The sequence below is a fragment of the Phytophthora ramorum genome, assembly GCF_020800215.1.
Source record: "Phytophthora ramorum isolate Pr-102 chromosome Unknown Phyram_PR-102_s0003, whole genome shotgun sequence".
Classification (NCBI taxonomy): Eukaryota; Oomycota; class Peronosporomycetes; order Peronosporales; family Peronosporaceae; genus Phytophthora; species Phytophthora ramorum.
Genome location: NW_027150649.1, coordinates 5,139,124 through 5,157,720, shown reverse-complemented (window position 1 = coordinate 5,157,720; position 18,597 = coordinate 5,139,124). Strand labels below are relative to the sequence as shown.

The window sequence follows — 18,597 nt, the reverse complement described above, 5'->3', positions numbered from 1 at the left end:
GCGGACGAGGGCGGTCACCGCGCTCATGAGAAAAGACTAGCGTCAGTATTGGAGACAGCGAGTCGATACGGCCACATCCCAGCGCTTCAGTGCTTGCTGGCGTACCTCAACGAGCTTAACTTACGTCATGACCCGTCCAGCGCGATGTACCAAGCTGCAAAGTACGGGAAGTTGGACGTGGTGAAATGGTTGGTTGAGCGGTATCCGGGAGACTCGGGTGTTGGCCTCTTCCGGGACTGTGTTATGCTATGAGGACAATGAGTTCCAATACGGTGATGGACGTTGTAGCTAGCCACAGACGCTTGGACGCAGTGTTGCCTATCGCTACTATCTCGTATCCTCGTGCTGTGGGAATCAAATGCTACCTCGTGAAAGCTACGAGCCCAACTTGTTCGTGAAGTACCAGCTTCCGACTATCCGTTGGTTGCACGCAAACCGATCGTGACGCTGCAAGACTAAGGCGATGGACTATGCTGCTGCTAACGGGAATTTGGAGCTGATGAAATGGCTTCATGAGAACACGACGGCTGGATGTACGCACAACGCAATGGACAGCGCTGCCGCTAAGGGCCGATTGGACATCCTCAAGTGGCTGCATGAAAATTACTGGGTCGGTTGTTCAACGGTAGCTATTGACAACGCGGCCGCGCAAGGTGATCTGAAGTTGCTGGAATGGTTGCGTGCAAATTGGTCAGTAGGTTGCACGCCTACAGCCTTGAACAGAGCAGCACACGGCAAAATCGAAGCGGCTCGATGGCTTTATTCTAGTTCAAAAGCGCTGGAGGAAGTAGCTCGCGGTCGCTTGAACGTCGTTCGGTAGCTGCTTGAGCATTACAAGAGATTTGATGTCGTGGCAACTATGACAGGCGAGATTGTATGCGAGGAGCTGGAAATCGTGCGCTATCGGGACTTGCAGCGAATCGATCGTAGCGTCAGCGTCAACGAAAAGCGAGTTCTTCTTCGCAAAAATCACTCTACTCGCTGAACTAATACTCACACCCTGATTCCCCGATCGTTTCACCTATGAAGTGCAATCCAGCCAGAATTCACCTTCCATTTTGTATAATTCAACACACCCGTGGTTATCAGTCTGCTTCGAAGTACTAAGTTCACCTACGAGGCTATTCGAGGTCCTAGAAAGCAGCGTCGAATTGTTTCAATTTGTCGAGCACTGCAACATGTCCGACCAAGAACCTCGAGACATTTTTCGCTGTTCCTGGGCTCGAACATTAGTCCACGAGCTGAACTTCGTGCATTGGCTACGATGATAGTAGTCTCGTAAGTTTGCGATGTTTCTGGTACATTAAGCTTATTAGAGAACGTAAAGTTCCTGTGGGGGGCGAGATGACCCAAAATTATATTCCTGTGGACACCCAAAATGGCAGGAATTAAACTTCTCTATCGAAAACTATTTGAATGAAGCAACCACCGGTAGTATTTACTTGAAGTACTATGTTGTAAGTATTTTCTTACTGGGCTTGTGTTTCTAAGCGTCGAATATGACACTCATCTGTGTCAGCAGCCGACACAATCACAGTAGGCAGTTCGCGTCTATTGAGAATTGAACTGTTGAGATTGAAATATTTCACTGCACGAATGCAAACATTTCGGTGGAAGCTAGGTATGGGTCTGGTACAAATCCGTTGCCATTGGTATTTATAGCTCGCCATACATACGGTTGTACACGACATCTAAAACGTAGTGAGAGCCAAACAGTGTAGTACTTGTTAATACTCGTCCTGTAGCGAAGCTGATCATTGAGCTATCGAAGCAAATACTGCGGTTGGACACAAAATAGCAAGACCGCGCGTGATGATTCCAGGTACTAATAATGTAAAAGTGGAACGGGTCTACGCGATTTGTTTGGAGGAGACTTCTTTCCTGGCTTGCATACGGTCAATGTGAGTTGACGTAGAATTTGCCATTGCACACAACACAGGTCTTGATGGAACGATGGCGGATGTATTATATCCTGGTCTTACACGAGGACGTACTGGTCTGCACGGGGTAGAGCGATCTCCGATCCGTGCCTATGCTGTCGAAGAACATTTCAACAAATGTCTGGCCGATGCTCTTATGAGCTCGCATACTTGATATTGTCTTTCACAGTCTGGCGACGCACTGCCTCCTCTCTGGCCTTCTGGATAAATCTGCGCTTGTACCAAGCCTCAGTAAAGGGAGTACGCTTCGCAATGAAATTCTTCAGAGACTTCCCAAAGTTCTTGAAGGACCGATTTTCGTCTTCGACTTCTTCGCCGTCGTCAACACGGCGCAGGAGTCGGCCGCCGTCCTCTTTGTTAGCGTCGAGAGAATGAGCGATGTTCGTTGCCGCCACGTTCGAGATGGTTGCGTGGTTGGATTCCTTGGTCGTTGAAAGAGCGTTGCCGCTGGCGTGGAGAGTGACCGCGATAACCACCGCAAAGATGTAGGTAAGACGCATACTTGCTGTAGCTTCTTGATAATAGTGAGGTCTGTGCAGTGGGTGGCTTGAGTGCTGGAGAGAAAATTGAGGAATGAGATTCACGTACATGCATCGCAGAACACGTGATTACTTTGGCTATCAATTCATGTTGGATTGGCCGGATACTCTTGTACCAGTTGTTTTACAGTTGTGGCAGTACAGACAACGACGGGTAAATCCGACACCACAGACAGGCATCCCCCATACTAAAATTCATTGAAAAGGGCTGCTTCTCTGTCGGGATCGGCGTAATGTCATCATGAATTCTGCATAAACCACACGCAGCATCGCATAAAATACCCGTATAGTCATAGAAAATACACAAAAGCAAATGGTTCAGAAGAACCAGGTATAATAATAGAATATGATTGGCTAGATCGATTCCCACTGTAAATGTACAACTCGTTCTGTCGGATTTATCCGTCGTTGTCTGTATGCGCATCGCAATGGTGCACAACGACAGCGACATCTTTTTCTTTGGGGGGGGGGACCCAGACCGCTGCCGCTCAAGGCTCCAAGTGCGGAAACCCTCATGATAAAAACCGGATTTGACTCCGACGGACGATTTTGGCGATTAACCGACACTTCTCATGAGCTGTTGGCAGATCATACTGCTGCTCGCAGATGGGGTGGGTGGGGCACTGTATCTAAATTGTCACGTGTTGTTGTGCCCAACTGGGTATGCTAAGTACACAGAAGCATGTCTACTGTGTTCCCGTCACCTACGTTTTATGTATTGGTCTATACACGTCCGGATAAGTTAACGTTTAAAATACCCTTCACTTTGGGATCTGCTAGGTATAATACACTCGCTGTGCTTTCCCCTACCGCCCTTCTCGGTTCGCTGCGCTCGCCTTGCGCAATGCTTACACTCGAGATAAGGTATACAATGGGATTTCCCAGATAGGCACAGCAACAACACCTTTTATGCGATAAGATGTGATCGAACGAAGTACAAGTATGTGGCAGCTGTGATTTGGTCTGGGCTGTGCAAGCTGGCGAATCATTTAGTCGTTTTTAGAAACTTCACCACGTGGCCAAACGAATGCTCGCGTTATTAACATTGTGCTTTTCAGGTCCTAAGCGAACGGTAACATGAGATGAATAGGGTAGTTATGCTATTGCATCAGGTAAGATTTAATGCTAAAATACTAAAAGTTATATAAAAAATATGGACACGACGGGAATTGAACCAAACGCTGTGCTCTTGCCACTTGAGCTATGTGTCCAAGCATGCTTGGTCACCTTTACACTCTCTACAAGAAAAAACTAAGTCTATTAAAGTGAAATTATGTACGCCATTTCTTCCTCATCTGAACTGCTTGCTTTCCAAATCATCATCCGAGAGCACCCAGACGTTGAAGCTTTAGTGCTCCGGTGTAGCGTTTTAGTGCGGGCAGGATGCAATGTCATACGCATTTTTCATGCAACGCTATTGGCAGATACTCATGTTCGCTCATTACAAAAGTTCGCTTAGGACATGAGCGATACGGTATCTCGGGATAAGAGACCTCAAGCTTGCCAAAATGGATGAAAACCACAATGCATGTATTGACTCTAACTCAAGGCTAGATTCGTGCAACCCACCTGCGTTTTCCCAGCAACAACGGCCATTGGCCCCCACCGACCGACTGGAAAAGAGTTACTACACTGCTTGTTTTGCTCCCTGAAAGCTAGGGGGTAACCCCCACCCTCCCCTTCATGATATCCCTCTTCACATGGGGTTTCGCTGCACCTCGAGAACGGCAACCTGGTTTTATCTAAGCTCGAGACCGCTGCTGCCGTATGCAAAATATTAGTGCATTGGGGGTGCCGAAGTGCCATTTTGAGGCACCTCTCAGTGTTTCTCATTGGACTTCGAGTGGAGAATGTAATTTTATCCAGGATTCTCGTGTGATGTATCGGAAACAACAAGCGAAAGCAATGAAGTCAACGACAGCAATGAAGTCCAAGTACTGGATCAGACACTCCATCAGTTCTTCACAGTCCAATGGAGCACTCCAGCGAAAGCAAGTCTGGAAGCCGTACGCATACTCGCAAATACCAAGCAGACACGACATTTCACTCTACACAACTCTCAAGTCGCACAAGACCCGCTACACGCCTACCTCAGCCGACTCACGACTCAAGATCAAAAACGACAAACCCCTCCACGACAGACGACAGACATCAAGCCACGTCTTGCATATTATAAGGCTTCTATAGGAAAAAACAAATAAACATCAAATAGAAGGCCACCTTACCACCGAAAAAAAGGATTCTCGTGTGCTGTATACGCACATCGATACATTTTTTTTTGTTATTCAACAACCTTACCTTCACCCTTCGAGGCAAAAATTTGGCTTTGTGCGGTAGGTCTGATGATGAAACGAACAGGCATCTGTAAATTCTCTCACATTAATGTAAACTCACGATGGCTTAGCCTGAACAAGAGCGCATTCGCCTAGTTAGAGCGTGTGCCGCTACGCTTTTTGTTAATATATCTGTCGAGAAAAATCTTGAATTGCTGTTGCCTTTTTTCTTCGCTCCTTGTCCATTCGAGTTTGTTTCGAGGCTTTAACCGGATCGAGCTTCTTCGACAACGCTCTCCAAGTTCTTCAAGATGTCCTTCTCGTCGTCCGTAGTCTGCTTTCTGAGTCTGCGAATTAGTTTCTCGCCGTCGATTTGGGTGACAGCAAAGGGAGTCAGGAGACTGAGACTTTGGTGGTGGCCTGGGCATGGAGAGTGGCCACAATAATCACCGAGAAGATATAACGTTACAGCTTCTTTGCGGTCTGGTCGAAGCGCAGTACACGTTTTGGCGGATTTGGGGATAAGATCTTCTTTTGAAGTCTATGCCATGGGGTGGCGGCCGGTGAGCGACTCTAAAATCAAGTCTTTATACTTGCTGCGATCGCCTATCGGTTGCATTTGGGTATCACGCAGAACCAGCATTCTCGCTTCTGCAGGAAAAATCAAGGGATTGAAATCCGTTCGATTCTTACGGGAGTATGTATTATGGAGCTTGGATTTGACAACCATGCTTCCTGGCATGGAAGACAAAGTAAAACCGGGGTGGGTGTAGCTACCTGTTTGTCAAGTGCCACACAAGGTCATCATCGTGAGCGATCGGCAGTTTATACGTTACATATTATCTTCTGTTGGTGTCGTTCTTCCGCATTTGCACTAACTTTCAGATTTATTCGTGCCATCGGCGAGATTAGGAGCAACATTTAGTTTCTGTGAATTATTTACGTTTTAAGATATTTTCCTTAAGTTACAGCATAGCGTTTAGCATTTCTATAGCATCATTTAATCCTGCAAAGGTGTACTACATGTACAAACCGGCCAGCGAGCTTGATTTGAAACAAGAGGTGTGCTTGTGAATCTGGCACCACTCACACTATACGGGTACGCAAAAAAACGCACTGGGGCAAGATGCAACGATGCTAAGGAATTGATGCTGCGCACCACTGAGTCGTACAAGCGTGTTCAAAACGATCAAAGACTTGAGTAGACACCATTAAGATCTTAAGTTTCGGCAAGCAGAACCCAATTAATTGCAACCACAACAATCGGTATCGTTTCTCAGGGTACTAGTCACCTGAAAACTAGACTGTGATTGTGGAAACTATCTGCTGCCTAACGAAATTCTTCAACTGGTGGTGTAGTGCCTCGTTTCGGCTACTAACACTCCAGCTTCACAAACTCACGCCAGGTGGGACTACAGCAGCAAACGTCGTCGGATACTCTGTCACTGCGTGCTCAGCCATGATGGCATGTTCACGGATCATCGCAGCCAGCACTTCATGACGAGTCACCATTCCACGCTGCGCTTCGACTTCTCGCAGTTGGCGCTCCATCGTGGCACTGAACAGCAACTCCTCGTCGACTGGTGTCCCGGCGAGAATAGGTGGCGCAGTGGAATGAAGAAGGCGTTGTCGGGCAGCAGGATCGGCCACGGGATGAAGAGAAGGGTACGTTTTCGCGTACATCGGAGCTCGCGTCGTGCTGTTCAGGTCAAATTGGCGAATGAAGCTTGAGACAGACCACCACCCAAGAAATGACCAACTTTGGGCTTCATTAATGCGAAAAATCGTGTCACCTAGAAATTGTTTCCAGGTTCTTCATGACAAGAATCACTGCGGGTTCGTGGCAGGTGTGAGAGCGGCAGCAATTGTGACCGGGTACTCCACTGCCGCGTGCTCTGCCAGGATTGCGTGTTCGCGGATCACGGCCGCGAACACTTCTCGACGCGTCACGATCCCGCGTTGCGCTTCGACTTCTCGCAGTTGGCGCTCCATTCTGGCGCCGAAGAGCAAGTCGTCGTCGAGTGGAGTCCCGCCCAGAATCGGGGGCGCCGCAGCGTGCATCAGCCGTTGCCTGGCATCCGGATCCGCCACAGGCGGCAGCGAGCGGTACGTTCTGGAGTACAGGAACATGGAGGGGCTTGGGCTTGGCCTGCGCACAGCAAATTGACGAGTGACGCAGTCCGTCAGCCACCGCGCAACTTCTCAGATATTAGCGGGTGGTGAAGTTCGTTGCCAGACTCTGCAAGCTGCTACACGAAAACCAGGCTAGTTGATCCTTCGATTGCTGTGTTTGTAGTATATTTCTACTTGGTACTTCACGTCGCTACTGTGTCTTCGCCCGATACAAAATCAAAATAAATGCCACCTGTCACCGAAATCAACGAGAAACTTTGCTTGTGCTGTCAACCCGTAGCTGAGTATAAAACTTACACGACCCCTCCGCTAGGTTGTCGGCCCAAGAGCGAGTGGTTTTTGCGCTGCTCGCTATAGCTCGGGTACACGGCGTCGCTCTCGTTGCTGTTGGTCCGGCTAAGGGAATTCCCACCGGGCGCTGCGAGCGGCACGTTGCCCACCTGCTGCGGGAACCTCATGAAATATAATATTGCTGCAGAAAATACAAAACTACTGAAGTGAACAACACTTACTTTTTGGAAATTCCTAATAAAAAATCCTCATTCAACGCAAGTAGGAGTTTCTTTCTTGCATTCCTCTTCGTGGTCCGACAACGCGCCGTAAATCATCTCGCACATATCACGAAACGATTTGATGTCTAGTGTGTTCGATGACGCAGCAAGAGTGCAGCAGTCCATCAAAATCGAGTTCTCACCGCTTCGGTACAGGTGCCACTTGATGAAGTCCGTCACAATGCCGTATACGACATACACACCTTCGCGGTCAGCAACCGCTTCGCATCCGACGAGCGCCTGTGCTTTTCCTTGATCGAAGTCGTTCTTTTTGGCTTCCACAATACAGATCTTCGTCTTACCACCGGTGAGCACAAACTCAAAATAGCCGTTTGCGTGAACATTGTTGCCATCCACTGATTCTTCGACCTCAAGTTTGACGTCGTCGAACAAGCTGCAAATCATAATGAGTACGGGCGCGATAAAGTGATAACGATTTGCATCCTTCGGTGCGTCGACGTATCCATTCATCGCTTCCGAAGCGTATGCCAAGTAGTCGCATAAAAACTGAAGTTTATCCTCGGGAATCGATTTGCGCTCCTGTTGGTAAGATTCGTAGTCGAGCACACTCTTAACCTCGCTCCATCTCACATAGGAGTATCCGGTTGACGTGCTATCTCCACCGTTCGTCTTGGCCTTCTTGTTCTTGTCGAGGATATCGTTGAGTTCTCGCCAGCGCTTCCGCCGATTTTCACTGTGGATTCTTGCCGAGCGCGGGGGTCTATCCGTGGTGGCTTGATTCTGCTGATCCGGAACCACCACCAGCACGTGAATCGTCCTCTTCGTCGGAGCATCACCAAACACGTCACTAATCTCGTCTGCTGGGTCCATTTCCACGTTCAGCAGTGTCTTCACTTGATCAGGAATGCCTCCACTTCGCATGGAAATCACATCAGGATCCTTCGATGAGAGCCACGCGCCGTCCGCCGTCTTCGCCAGGAAGACCTGCAGCTTGTCTGCGTCGATGTCCTTCAAGTCGTTCGGCTTCTCGCCCTTGATCGTCTTCTTCAAGTCCCCCACCGAGTCACTCTCGTCCACACGCACCGAGAAGGCGCTTCCCGCCACACCAACGATCGCACAGAAGAGCTTCACCATCATTCCTCGAGCCGGCAGATTCTGGAATGAGGAAGAGAATTTCTGGTGTACTTAAGCGGACATGACGGTGTGTGACATAGATTTTCAATTAATGATGAGACACCACGTCGCGCTGGTCCGAACTAATCCTTGAGGTGAAAATCTGCTGGGCGTAATGTTCTATTGCTTTTTTTTATCAATACATATAGTTTGAACTTTGTCGGCCGAGCGGTCCCGAAACGCCCTAAGATCCAAAAGACGTGACACTCGCTATAAGGTGGTCGAGAGTTTACGTCCGCCTGTTAGATATCAGTGGTTGAGCGGTTTAAAATCTACCCTAATATTGAAAAGGCGTTGCTTTCGCTCTCAGGTGGTCGAGAGGTTGCGTCGTGAAAATAGCAGCTGGCCCGAAAGAAGGTTCCAGAGTTGTCCTCGGTGGTAAATTACGGTAAGGAAAAAAACTGCCGGCGTAATGTTCCAGTACTTACTACTTCTGTAAATTCTCTCACATTAACGTAAACTCACGATGGCTTAGCTTGAACAAGAGCGCATTCGCCTAGTTAGAGCGTGTGCCGCTACGCTTTTTGTTAATATATCTGTCGAGGAAAATCTTGAATTGCTGTTGCCTTTTTTCTTCGCTCCTTGTCCATTCGAGTTTGTTTCGAGGCTTTAACCGGATCGAGCTTCTTCGCAACGCTCTCCAAGTTCTTCAAGATGTCCTTCTCGTCGTCCGTAGTCTGCTTTCTGAGTCTGCGAATTAGTTTCTCGCCGTCGATTTGGGTGACAGCAAGAGAGTCAGGAGACTGAGACTTTGGTGGTGGCTTGGGCATGGAGAGTGGCCACAATAATCACCGAGAAGATATAACGTTACAGCTTCTTTGCGGTCTGGTCGAAGCGCAGTACACGTTTTGGCGGATTTGGGGATAAGATCTTCTTTTGAAGTCTATGCCATGGGGTGGCGGCCGGTGAGCGACTCTAAAATCAAGTCTTTATACTTGCTGCGATCGCCTATCGGTTGCATTTGGGTATCACGCAGAACCAGCATTCTCGCTTCTGCAGGAAAAATCAAGGGATTGAAATCCGTTCGATTCTTACGGGAGTATGTATTATGGAGCTTGGATTTGACAACCATGCTTCCTGGCATGGAAGACAAAGTGAAACCGGGGTGAGTGTAGCTACCTGTTTGTCAAGCGCCACACAAGGTCATCATCGTGAGCGATCGGCAGTTTATACGTTACATATTATCTTCTGTTGGTGTCGTTCTTCCGCATTTGCACTAACTTTCAGATTTATTCGTGCCACCGGCGAGATTAGGAGCAACATTTAGTTTCTGTGAATTATTTACGTTTTGAGATATTTTCCTTAAGTTACAGCATAGCGTTTAGCATTTCTATAGCATCATTTAATCCTGCAAAGGTGTACTACATGTACAAACCGGCCAGCGAGCTTGATTTGAAACAAGAGGTGTGCTTGTGAATCTGGCACCACTCACACTATACGGGTACGCAAAAAAACGCACTGGGGCAAGATGCAACGATGCTAAGGAATTGATGCTGCGCACCACTGAGTCGTACAAGCGTGTTCAAAACGATCAAAGACTTGAGTAGACATCATTAAGATCTTAAGTTTCGGCAAGCAGAACCCAATTAATTGCAACCACAACAATCGGTATCGTTTCTCAGGGTACTAGTCACCTGAAAACTAGACTGTGATTGTGGAAACTATCTGCTGCCTAACGAAATTCTTCAACTGGTGGTGTAGTGCCTCGTTTCGGCTACTAACACTCCAGCTTCACAAACTCACGCCAGGTGGGACTACAGCAGCAAACGTCGTCGGATACTCTGTCACTGCGTGCTCAGCCATGATGGCATGTTCACGGATCATCGCAGCCAGCACTTCATGACGAGTCACCATTCCACGCTGCGCTTCGACTTCTCGCAGTTGGCGCTCCATCGTGGCACTGAACAGCAACTCCTCGTCGACTGGTGTCCCGGCGAGAATAGGTGGCGCAGTGGAATGAAGAAGGCGTTGTCGGGCAGCAGGATCGGCCACGGGATGAAGAGAAGGGTACGTTTTCGCGTACATCGGAGCTCGCGTCGTGCTGTTCAGGTCAAATTGGCGAATGAAGCTTGAGACAGACCACCACCCAAGAAATGACCAACTTTGGGCTTCATTAATGCGAAAAATCGTGTCACCTAGAAATTGTTTCCAGGTTCTTCATGACAAGAATCACTGCGGGTTCGTGGCAGGTGTGAGAGCGGCAGCAATTGTGACCGGGTACTCCACTGCCGCGTGCTCTGCCAGGATCGCGTGTTCGCGGATCACGGCCGCGAACACTTCTCGACGCGTCACGATCCCGCGTTGCGCTTCGACTTCTCGCAGTTGGCGCTCCACTCTGGCGCCGAAGAGCAAGTCGTCGTCGAGTGGAGTCCCGCCCAGAATCGGGGGCGCCGCAGCGTGCATCAGCCGTTGCCTGGCATCCGGATCCGCCACAGGCGGCAGCGAGCGGTACGTTCTGGAGTACAGGAACATGGAGGGGCTTGGGCTTGGCCTGCGCACAGCAAATTGACGAGTGACGCAGTCCGTCAGCCACCGCGCAACTTCTCAGATATTAGCGGGTGGTGAAGTTCGTTGCCAGACTCTGCAAGCTGCTACACGAAAACCAGGCTAGTTGATCCTTCGATTGCTGTGTTTGTAGTATATTTCTACTTGGTACTTCACGTCGCTACTGTGTCTTCGCCCGATACAAAATCAAAATAAATGCCACCTGTCACCGAAATCAACGAGAAACTTTGCTTGTGCTGTCAACCCGTAGCTGAGTATAAAACTTACACGACCCCTCCGCTAGGTTGTCGGCCCAAGAGCGAGTGGTTTTTGCGCTGCTCGCTATAGCTCGGGTACACGGCGTCGCTCTCGTTGCTGTTGGTCCGGTTAAGGGAATTCCCACCGGGCGCTGCGAGCGGCACGTTGCCCACCTGCTGCTGGTAGCCCGTGGGCTTGGGGGCTCCGTACACGTTTGCGTACGGCTGCATATTCTGCGGCGTCGTGTAAACCTGTCCCGAGTTGGGGTTAAACTGTCCCGGCGTGGGGGCCTGTCCGTAGGCCTGTTGCGTGGCCTGCAGTCCGAACCCTCCGGCTGACTCGGTGCGTACAAACTGCGTGTTGTGCGTTCCGTTGTGTGCGTCCGCCTCCATGCTCTGCTGCATGGCCACGGCCAGGTCCCGCTCGTACTCCTTGCGAAAGTAGCGGATCTTCTCTGCACGACCCGCCGAGCTCAGGTATCCTGTCACGGACAGGATAATGACCGACGCTAAGCAGACCCAAAAGCTGTACCCGTAGAACCAGCAGTGCCACTTGGTGTTGTCCGCCTTGCAGCTCGTATAGGCCGAGTTGATCGTGTCGATCTCGTACAGAGTCTGCTGCAACAACGCGCCCCAAATCACCAACGACACCGCCAGTAAAAGCGCTAAAACACGATAAAAACATAAGGTCAGTTTTGGCGCAACAGAATGTTGGCGCAAATTTGCGCAACTTACACCCGACGAGCGTGCAAAAGGACACGACACGCTCCATGTACCCGGCCGAGGGGTTGTACACGGCGCCAATGGAAGTGAGCAGCCCCACGACCGACACGGCGGCGCCCGTGGCCGTCGTGGCCTGCACCGACGTCATCCGCTTGCCGCAAAGGACCTCATGGAAGTCTGCGCCGTCGCCCAACATGTAGTTAGGCGTCGTGTAGTTGTCCACGCAAAAGTCGCTGTATTGCAAAACTGTTGCAGAGGCGTAAAACGGCGACTCGAGCGAACTGGTCGAGTAGAAGGCGAAGAGGCCGTAGCCCTGGTACACGTCGGCCCCGTCGCGGCGGTAGTGCTGCTGGAACCAGGCAGGGTACGCCATGGCGTAGAAGGCCGTGCCCACGGACACGAGCGAGAGCAGCACGGCTAAAAGAGCGCCAATCGAACGCAAACGAACGTTAGTTTGCTAAAAAGGTGTTGCGCAAAAAGCTTGTTGCGCGACAGACGTACTGAGGAGGGTGTTCTTCATAATCATGGTGGAGGAGCGCGAGTGTCTTGCGCCCTGAAGTGTCGAGTGCCGCTCTGCTGCTTGCCGAACTGCGCGCGACGCCACCACAGGAGAAGTGAGAGACCGAGGGGTGGATTTCTAGAGATAAAGGATTTCAGCCAATGAGAAGGAGGGTGAGCGTAGGGTTTTGGCCAGTGAGGGAGAAGGGGCCAAAAACTGACTGGATTGTGGGCAGTCTATGGCCGCAGGGGTGGGAACACAAGGCGAATCGCTCAGCTTTGGCCGTTTGTCGACGGTCGTCCGGCCGAGCTGCAACTACCTTTTCTGCAGGTAAGAGACCATTGAGAGCGAACCCACCCAAGTCTTGGCAGGTATTAGCCCATGCATCCGATACTCTGAGTGGTTGAGTCAATCCCAAGAGGCTCAGCTGCGGCCGTGTCCAGCATGTCCATAGATTTTTAGACGAGTCCAACGTGGTGGAGCGGCCCCCAATCATAAAGTAGTTTTCTCAGCGTTTTGTCCACCTTCTGCAATACGCCAACGCAGGCCGCCGGCAGCTGCTGGTGCTTGCTCTGGGCTCTCCCGCTACGCCGCCTACAAGCGCACCCGGCTCAAAGCTTTTTGTTTAGCTGTTCGAGCGCCCATTGTCGTTCTCAAACGCCAACCAGTTGCAAGACGTGAACTGACTCGCTGCAGGAGTTCAGAAGTGTAGCCATGTCCACTTCAACGTCAAAGCCACTCAGCAATGAGTCATCCTTATATTATCTAGCGCTGTATCGACCAGAGGAAGGTGCAGGACACGGGGCTGTGGTCGCTGCCGCGCAGCTCGTCGTTCAGCGCCCGGTAGTTGTCTCGCACGGGCTCGGGGCTGAAGCTGCTGGAGCCTCGACTCGCATCTGAGCACGCGACCTGCTCCACACTGAGACTGTCGCCCCACGCCCGAGAGCAGTAGAGGATGCGGTCGCACCAGCCAGGCACGCGCTCGCGCACCCGTCCGCCCTTGTAGAACGGCTCGCGGAACGTGGTCTGGTACACGTGCGACGCCCAGCGAGTGTCTCTGCCCGTCCCGGTGGTGGAGCCGCTCAGAGGCAGGCGAGATCGACACGCCACCTTCTTGTACGTCGGGTAGAACGTGGGCCACTTGGCCGGCTCCCGGAACGCCTTGAGCCCTGGGACGTGCAGCAAGTCGTCGGCCATGCTGTCGTAGCTGTCGTGCAGCTCTTGCAGGCGACCGGCGCTCAGCCACTGCAGCACTTCGTCGCCGTCCAGCGACTTGATCCGGTAGTTGAAGTCGCCCATCCAGACCACGTGGTCGCTGCAAGCTGCCAGCGTCGCGCTGCTGTCCTTCGTGAGGGACAGCGAGCGAGGCAGTTCGCGCGCGAGTTTGTCCAGCTGCCGTCGCCGCCGCTCGATGCGGTTCGCCTCGAGGTGGCAGTTGACGAACGTGAGCGTCTGCGGGTCGCCTGCGATGCGGATCGTGACGGCGATGCCGCCTTTCGAGCCGTTGAACTTGTGGGAACCAGCAGCCACAGCTTCGATGCGGCCGTGGAGATGGCGCGCGTAGTAGACGGCGAGTCCGGTCGACTTCCGTCGGATCAGTGCGTGGTCGCCGTGGCCTCGGATCTCTTTCTCGTGGCGTTTGCCCCACCAGGAGCAACCGGGAGTGCCGTCTGCCGTGTCAAGGACCGTGTGTGGTGCGTCGTCACCGCAAGAGAAACTCGCGCTGGGACTATGGATGCTGTAGGCGCTCGAAGACTTGGGGCTGCAGTTGACGTCGCTGCCGCAGAAACTCGTGAGAGAACTCTCCAAATCCGAAGACTCGTACGTTCGTTGGTGCCGCAACTCGCCTTCGCGCCTTCGACTGCGCCGCCACCGCCGCTTGGACGTCAATGCCAAGCGCTGGTACGCTTGATCGGCAGGCAACGGGTTGTCCAATGTCGGCTGCTGCTTCAGGCGAGCGAGTACAGCGGCATCCAAGTGCTTTGTGACCTTCTCCTGGGTGCCGATCACGTAGACGTCGTATCCTAGCGGCAAAAGCTCCCGCAGCGTGTCTGCTGCCTGCTCGTCCCCTATGTACTGGCCTCGTCGTCGGTGTGCGAACGGGTCTTCCGCCGCCATATTCCACGTCGCAACAAATATCCGCAGCGGGATCTTCGGAGGCGGCGGCCCTGGACACGTCTCCGGGGTCAACGCAAAGATCAAAGTGTCGTCAAAGTCGTCGAGCGGTTCCTCCGTGTTTATTACAGACACCTCGGTCTCAGTTTCCTCTTCTCCGGCACCAACCTCCCCAATACCATCGTGCACAGCATTGTTCCCCGTCACAAAGTCGTCGGTGAAGACCCTGGCGTCTTCTTCCGTTTTGCTCACTCGGACGGGTCGTGAGTGGAATGAAAGCACCGGAGCGTTAGGCACGAATGTCCTCGCGCTGGGGCTGATCATTTCGTCTCGCTGGGACTTTTCGATCTCGTCCTCGATCGCTTCCTCACTCGCTTCTTCGATCTTGAGACTGGCGAGGCTCTCGTTGTCGTCGAATTGGTTGCTCCCGAGGCTGCCCTGGCGTCGGATGTACTCCTCCCACTCGGCTTCCGCGTCGCTGTCGTCCAGCGGGATCTCGTTGCACCAACCGCGCGAAGGCTTGGTCGCTGCAGGATCAAATCGCCCCAGCCGCAAGCCCAAGAGCGACGGCATCACGCTACAAACGGCGATCGAAATGTGCCGGCGCGGACAGAAAGGTGGGTGCCATTGTCACTGTCCCATGGCTGTCCCGACTTGCCCAGCTAGCAACGGATGACTCGAATAGAGTCAACACTGCGAGCTGCATGGGGATATATTAGCGACGCCACATCGTCCCACCAAGTGCTGCAAATACACGTCCAGCTTTGCATGGGATGAGCCGCTTCAAGCTCGCCTCGAATTCGACTTGACTCCGCTGAAACCACTCGGAGACAGCGCAAGTCTGCTGGGTGTTAACCGCAAGAGTCACGGAGCAGGAGAGGTCCTTAGGTATGTAAGTCTTGTGGGCTTTACTACAGTGCAGATCGTGACACTACAGATAACGTCGACTTGCTCCTTTGGCATCCACGAAAGCCTCGAGGTCTCGACACTTGACCGGCTTTCGGCTTTCGTTTGTCGCGTTTGCAATCTTGTCAGAACCATCAAGCTGCTAGTCGTAAGCTTGCGAAGACATTTCGTGCCTGGCACCAACACGAATGCGACTTTAACGGCGGCACGCGCGCCTCATGTCCCGGCGTGAAAATGCAGAGATGATCAACCAGCTCGATCGGGAGATCCAGCCTCCGCTGGACTGACCTCTCTGACTATCGATACTAACCCATTTCTGACCACGGGAGTGCTAACAGTACCAAGGCTGCTCTTTCTCCACTACACCACGGTAGAGTGATTTCGCTTTGGACAACCGCAACCAAGTGACATGGCGTCAGTTGGCAGACGCAGCTCCAGGTTTTGCGACTTGGTCTCGCAGTCGAAGCTGCATTCTCTGTCGATTCCCTATGCTTAGCATCACACGACCAAGTTATACGCACGCGACCATCGAGGACAAGTGGAGAATTGGCTTTGTGAATTTGTGGGCATTTGCAGCGAAGCTGTTGAATTACTAGCGTGGCACAATCGCGAAAGTCGCGTCGCCATGGTCGGACATCCGCAACCAAACGCTGAAACGATGCAGTAGTGGCATGGCCAGTAGACTGCCTTGCCACGCTCCTTGGAGCTCACATTGAATCAAGGCCACTCCTGACTTGTTGCTAGATATACCATCACTACAGACGCTCTCTCGACAACGCTAGAGACAAGTTCATTCTTCGAGAAACCATCAATTCGAGATGTTCCCTCACGAGCAGGAAGGCCGGGAGGGTTTCAATGGACGGCCGAGTCTCCTTCCGCCACGCTTACCTAGACTACACAGCCATCCGGGCGGCCTAGGGGCAGCAGGTAGTCCGGAAGCACACAGCGAAGGCGACTATAATTCACTGGCGCGAGCAGATTCGGGTCCGGAGCGTCCGCACTATCGCTCCTTTCGAGGTCGACACAGAGGCAGGTCGTTCGAAGAAGAAGAAGCGCGTTTGCACACGATGCTGCCCAGCGTGGCGTCGCTCATGCCACCAAGCCGACACGGGGAGGAGCTTCGGCCTCGACACGAAAGTGCGTTCGATACCGATGCAAGGCGACAACAGCCACAACACCTTCCGGAACTTTCGTATGAGCGGCGTCGAGCTCAGACGCTCCCACAGGTGTATGGCGGTGCGTCTTCAGCTGCTGCTTCACTATCAGGATTGGCAGCTTTCGCGGCTCCCCAGCTCATCGGAATGCGAGGCAGTCGATATGGTGCATCGCCGAGCAACCGACCAAGTCGGTGGTCACCCTACGCTCCGGTACCAGTGGCTGCGGGCAGGACCGTCGTTGGCGAACTCCCAGGGGGCGATGCAGAGAACGAAGGAGCCCAGTCCAATCGACGTCGACGCACAAGTCCAAGACGGCGACTGGCAGCGTCAAAAGCACGAGCTCGAGCCTTGCAAATGGCGATGGAGGGCGAGCAGGCGGGGCTTGTGGACCGCTTTGAAACTGAGCACGCAGGCTATCGCGAGAGGAATTACGGACCCGCGTTCCAGCCGCCAGCGACCTCCTTTGGGTTTTCACTACCAAAGCCGCTGCGTCCGACTACCGCTGATACCAGTCCCAAGAGCTCACGATATCTGCGTGAAATAGATCGACGCACGATCCTGGCACGGCTGGACCAAGGCGAGAAGCAATCGGCACTGGCCAAGGAGTTTCGAGTCACGCGCGCAGCGATCTGCAACTTGAACAAACACCGCGAGCTGGTGCTATCGCGGCAACACGAAGACCCTCTAGCGAAGCATCCGAAGAAGGCGCGACGCAGGCGAGACGCAGGAGATGAGGCAGAAGCAGCGCTTTCACGCGGAGATGGATCGAATCGGATCTCGCAGCTTCTGTCGGATGCCTCTCCTACACACTATGAGGACTCCACGCTGCACTTGGTGGCCTTGCAACCGGCGGAGCGCCTTATCCCGCTGCTCCTGAGCAGTGAGACGAGTAATGCAGCCTTTCGTCGCTACTGTGACCGCCTCATGACCCTCGTTGTCGAGGAGGTGCTGGCTTGGACACACACCGAAACTAGCAACACAAGGCATGCACCTACGCCGTGTGGAGTATCCATCGCCCCTGGAGGCTCACGGATGCTCTCCGTCTTCCAAGCTCTTGAGCCCGAGCTCCCAACTGGACAAATTGAGCTCCGTCTGCCTCAATTCGGCTCTGTCGTGGATCTACCTGCTGCCGTAGCATCCCACAATGTCTGCTTGTTCTACGCCTTCACCGACACTGCGGGTGGGGTGCGCGTGGCCAAAGGCATTCGCGAATTGCTCGATCGAGGAGCAGTCGAAGAGCTGCTGTGTCTCGTGACCCTAGCGGTGTCTGCACTCACTGTGGGAGAGCTGCAGCGCGCGCACCCAAGTCTTCGCATTGCTGCTGCCCACGTTGAAAGCCACGAAGACGATGAAAGGCTTCACCACACCGAGAATGAACCTTACGAGGCTTCGAGACCGACATCGCGGTTGCAACTCCTGGCCACCCGAGCGGCCGAAATGTATTGAATAATATACATGCACCGCCACCCTACACCAATTGCCACCACATCATAGAAATCCAGGCATCAACTAAAGCCCATTCAATATACACCGGTCGTCAAGTATCTGTTTCAGCTTCTCCTGTTACCTACTTGCCCATTTTTAGGTTCTTCTTGACCGAGACGCCGCAACTTGATTGCACTCGTCGCTTTTCGCTGTTCGCCGAGCGTAAACCCCGTGGGAGGGTTCTGCCTTGACAAGACAAGAAAAGCGTAAAGTGAAACCTCTCGCACGAGAAAACATGCGATCGTGCCGCGTTGCGCTGCGTTGATGTTGCGGCACTGAGAAAATCAGAGAACTTGCAGCCAGGAAAGCCGTCTTATCATCTTGTTCTTCCTCCTCTGAAATTTACTTCGAAGTATGTGCTTGCAAACAGGCCATGCGTAGCCAACACAATATGTCAGTGC

At 52.4% G+C, this 18,597-nt stretch overlaps 7 protein-coding genes across 7 annotated transcripts; 1 reads left to right on the top strand and 6 right to left on the bottom strand.

The window, feature by feature from the left end:
• Window positions 1–2,074: 2,074 nt before the first annotated feature.
• On the bottom strand, window positions 2,075–2,440 carry KRP23_4650 (RxLR effector protein Avh23; the record flags this gene model as incomplete). Its single annotated transcript, XM_067889633.1, has 1 exon — window positions 2,075–2,440. One exon carries the CDS (start codon window positions 2,438–2,440, stop codon window positions 2,075–2,077), a length of 366 nt encoding a protein of 121 aa, XP_067748776.1.
• A 4,139-nt stretch (window positions 2,441–6,579) lies between these two features.
• KRP23_4649 (uncharacterized protein) lies at window positions 6,580–6,882 on the bottom strand (the record flags this gene model as incomplete). Its single annotated transcript, XM_067889632.1, has 1 exon — window positions 6,580–6,882. The coding sequence occupies one exon, from the start codon at window positions 6,880–6,882 to the stop codon at window positions 6,580–6,582; it is 303 nt and encodes a 100-aa protein (XP_067748775.1).
• Window positions 6,883–7,424: 542 nt separating this feature from the next.
• KRP23_4648 (Crinkler effector protein 5) lies at window positions 7,425–8,534 on the bottom strand (the record flags this gene model as incomplete). Its single annotated transcript, XM_067895815.1, has 1 exon — window positions 7,425–8,534. The coding sequence occupies one exon, from the start codon at window positions 8,532–8,534 to the stop codon at window positions 7,425–7,427; it is 1,110 nt and encodes a 369-aa protein (XP_067748774.1).
• A 2,205-nt stretch (window positions 8,535–10,739) lies between these two features.
• Window positions 10,740–11,042, bottom strand: KRP23_4647 (uncharacterized protein; the record flags this gene model as incomplete). The annotated part of the gene is made up of 1 exon (XM_067889631.1): window positions 10,740–11,042. The coding sequence occupies one exon, from the start codon at window positions 11,040–11,042 to the stop codon at window positions 10,740–10,742; it is 303 nt and encodes a 100-aa protein (XP_067748773.1).
• A 296-nt stretch (window positions 11,043–11,338) lies between these two features.
• KRP23_4646 (uncharacterized protein) lies at window positions 11,339–12,560 on the bottom strand (the record flags this gene model as incomplete). Its single annotated transcript, XM_067889630.1, has 3 exons — window positions 11,339–11,976; window positions 12,047–12,451; window positions 12,536–12,560. The coding sequence occupies 3 exons, from the start codon at window positions 12,558–12,560 to the stop codon at window positions 11,339–11,341; spliced, it is 1,068 nt and encodes a 355-aa protein (XP_067748772.1).
• Window positions 12,561–13,298: 738 nt separating this feature from the next.
• KRP23_4645 (Phosphatidylinositol 3,4,5-trisphosphate 5-phosphatase 2A) lies at window positions 13,299–15,221 on the bottom strand (the record flags this gene model as incomplete). Its single annotated transcript, XM_067889628.1, has 1 exon — window positions 13,299–15,221. The coding sequence occupies one exon, from the start codon at window positions 15,219–15,221 to the stop codon at window positions 13,299–13,301; it is 1,923 nt and encodes a 640-aa protein (XP_067748771.1).
• Window positions 15,222–17,065: 1,844 nt separating this feature from the next.
• On the top strand, window positions 17,066–18,157 carry KRP23_4644 (Uracil phosphoribosyltransferase; the record flags this gene model as incomplete). The annotated part of the gene is made up of 1 exon (XM_067889627.1): window positions 17,066–18,157. The coding sequence occupies one exon, from the start codon at window positions 17,066–17,068 to the stop codon at window positions 18,155–18,157; it is 1,092 nt and encodes a 363-aa protein (XP_067748770.1).
• Window positions 18,158–18,597: the final 440 nt, after the last annotated feature.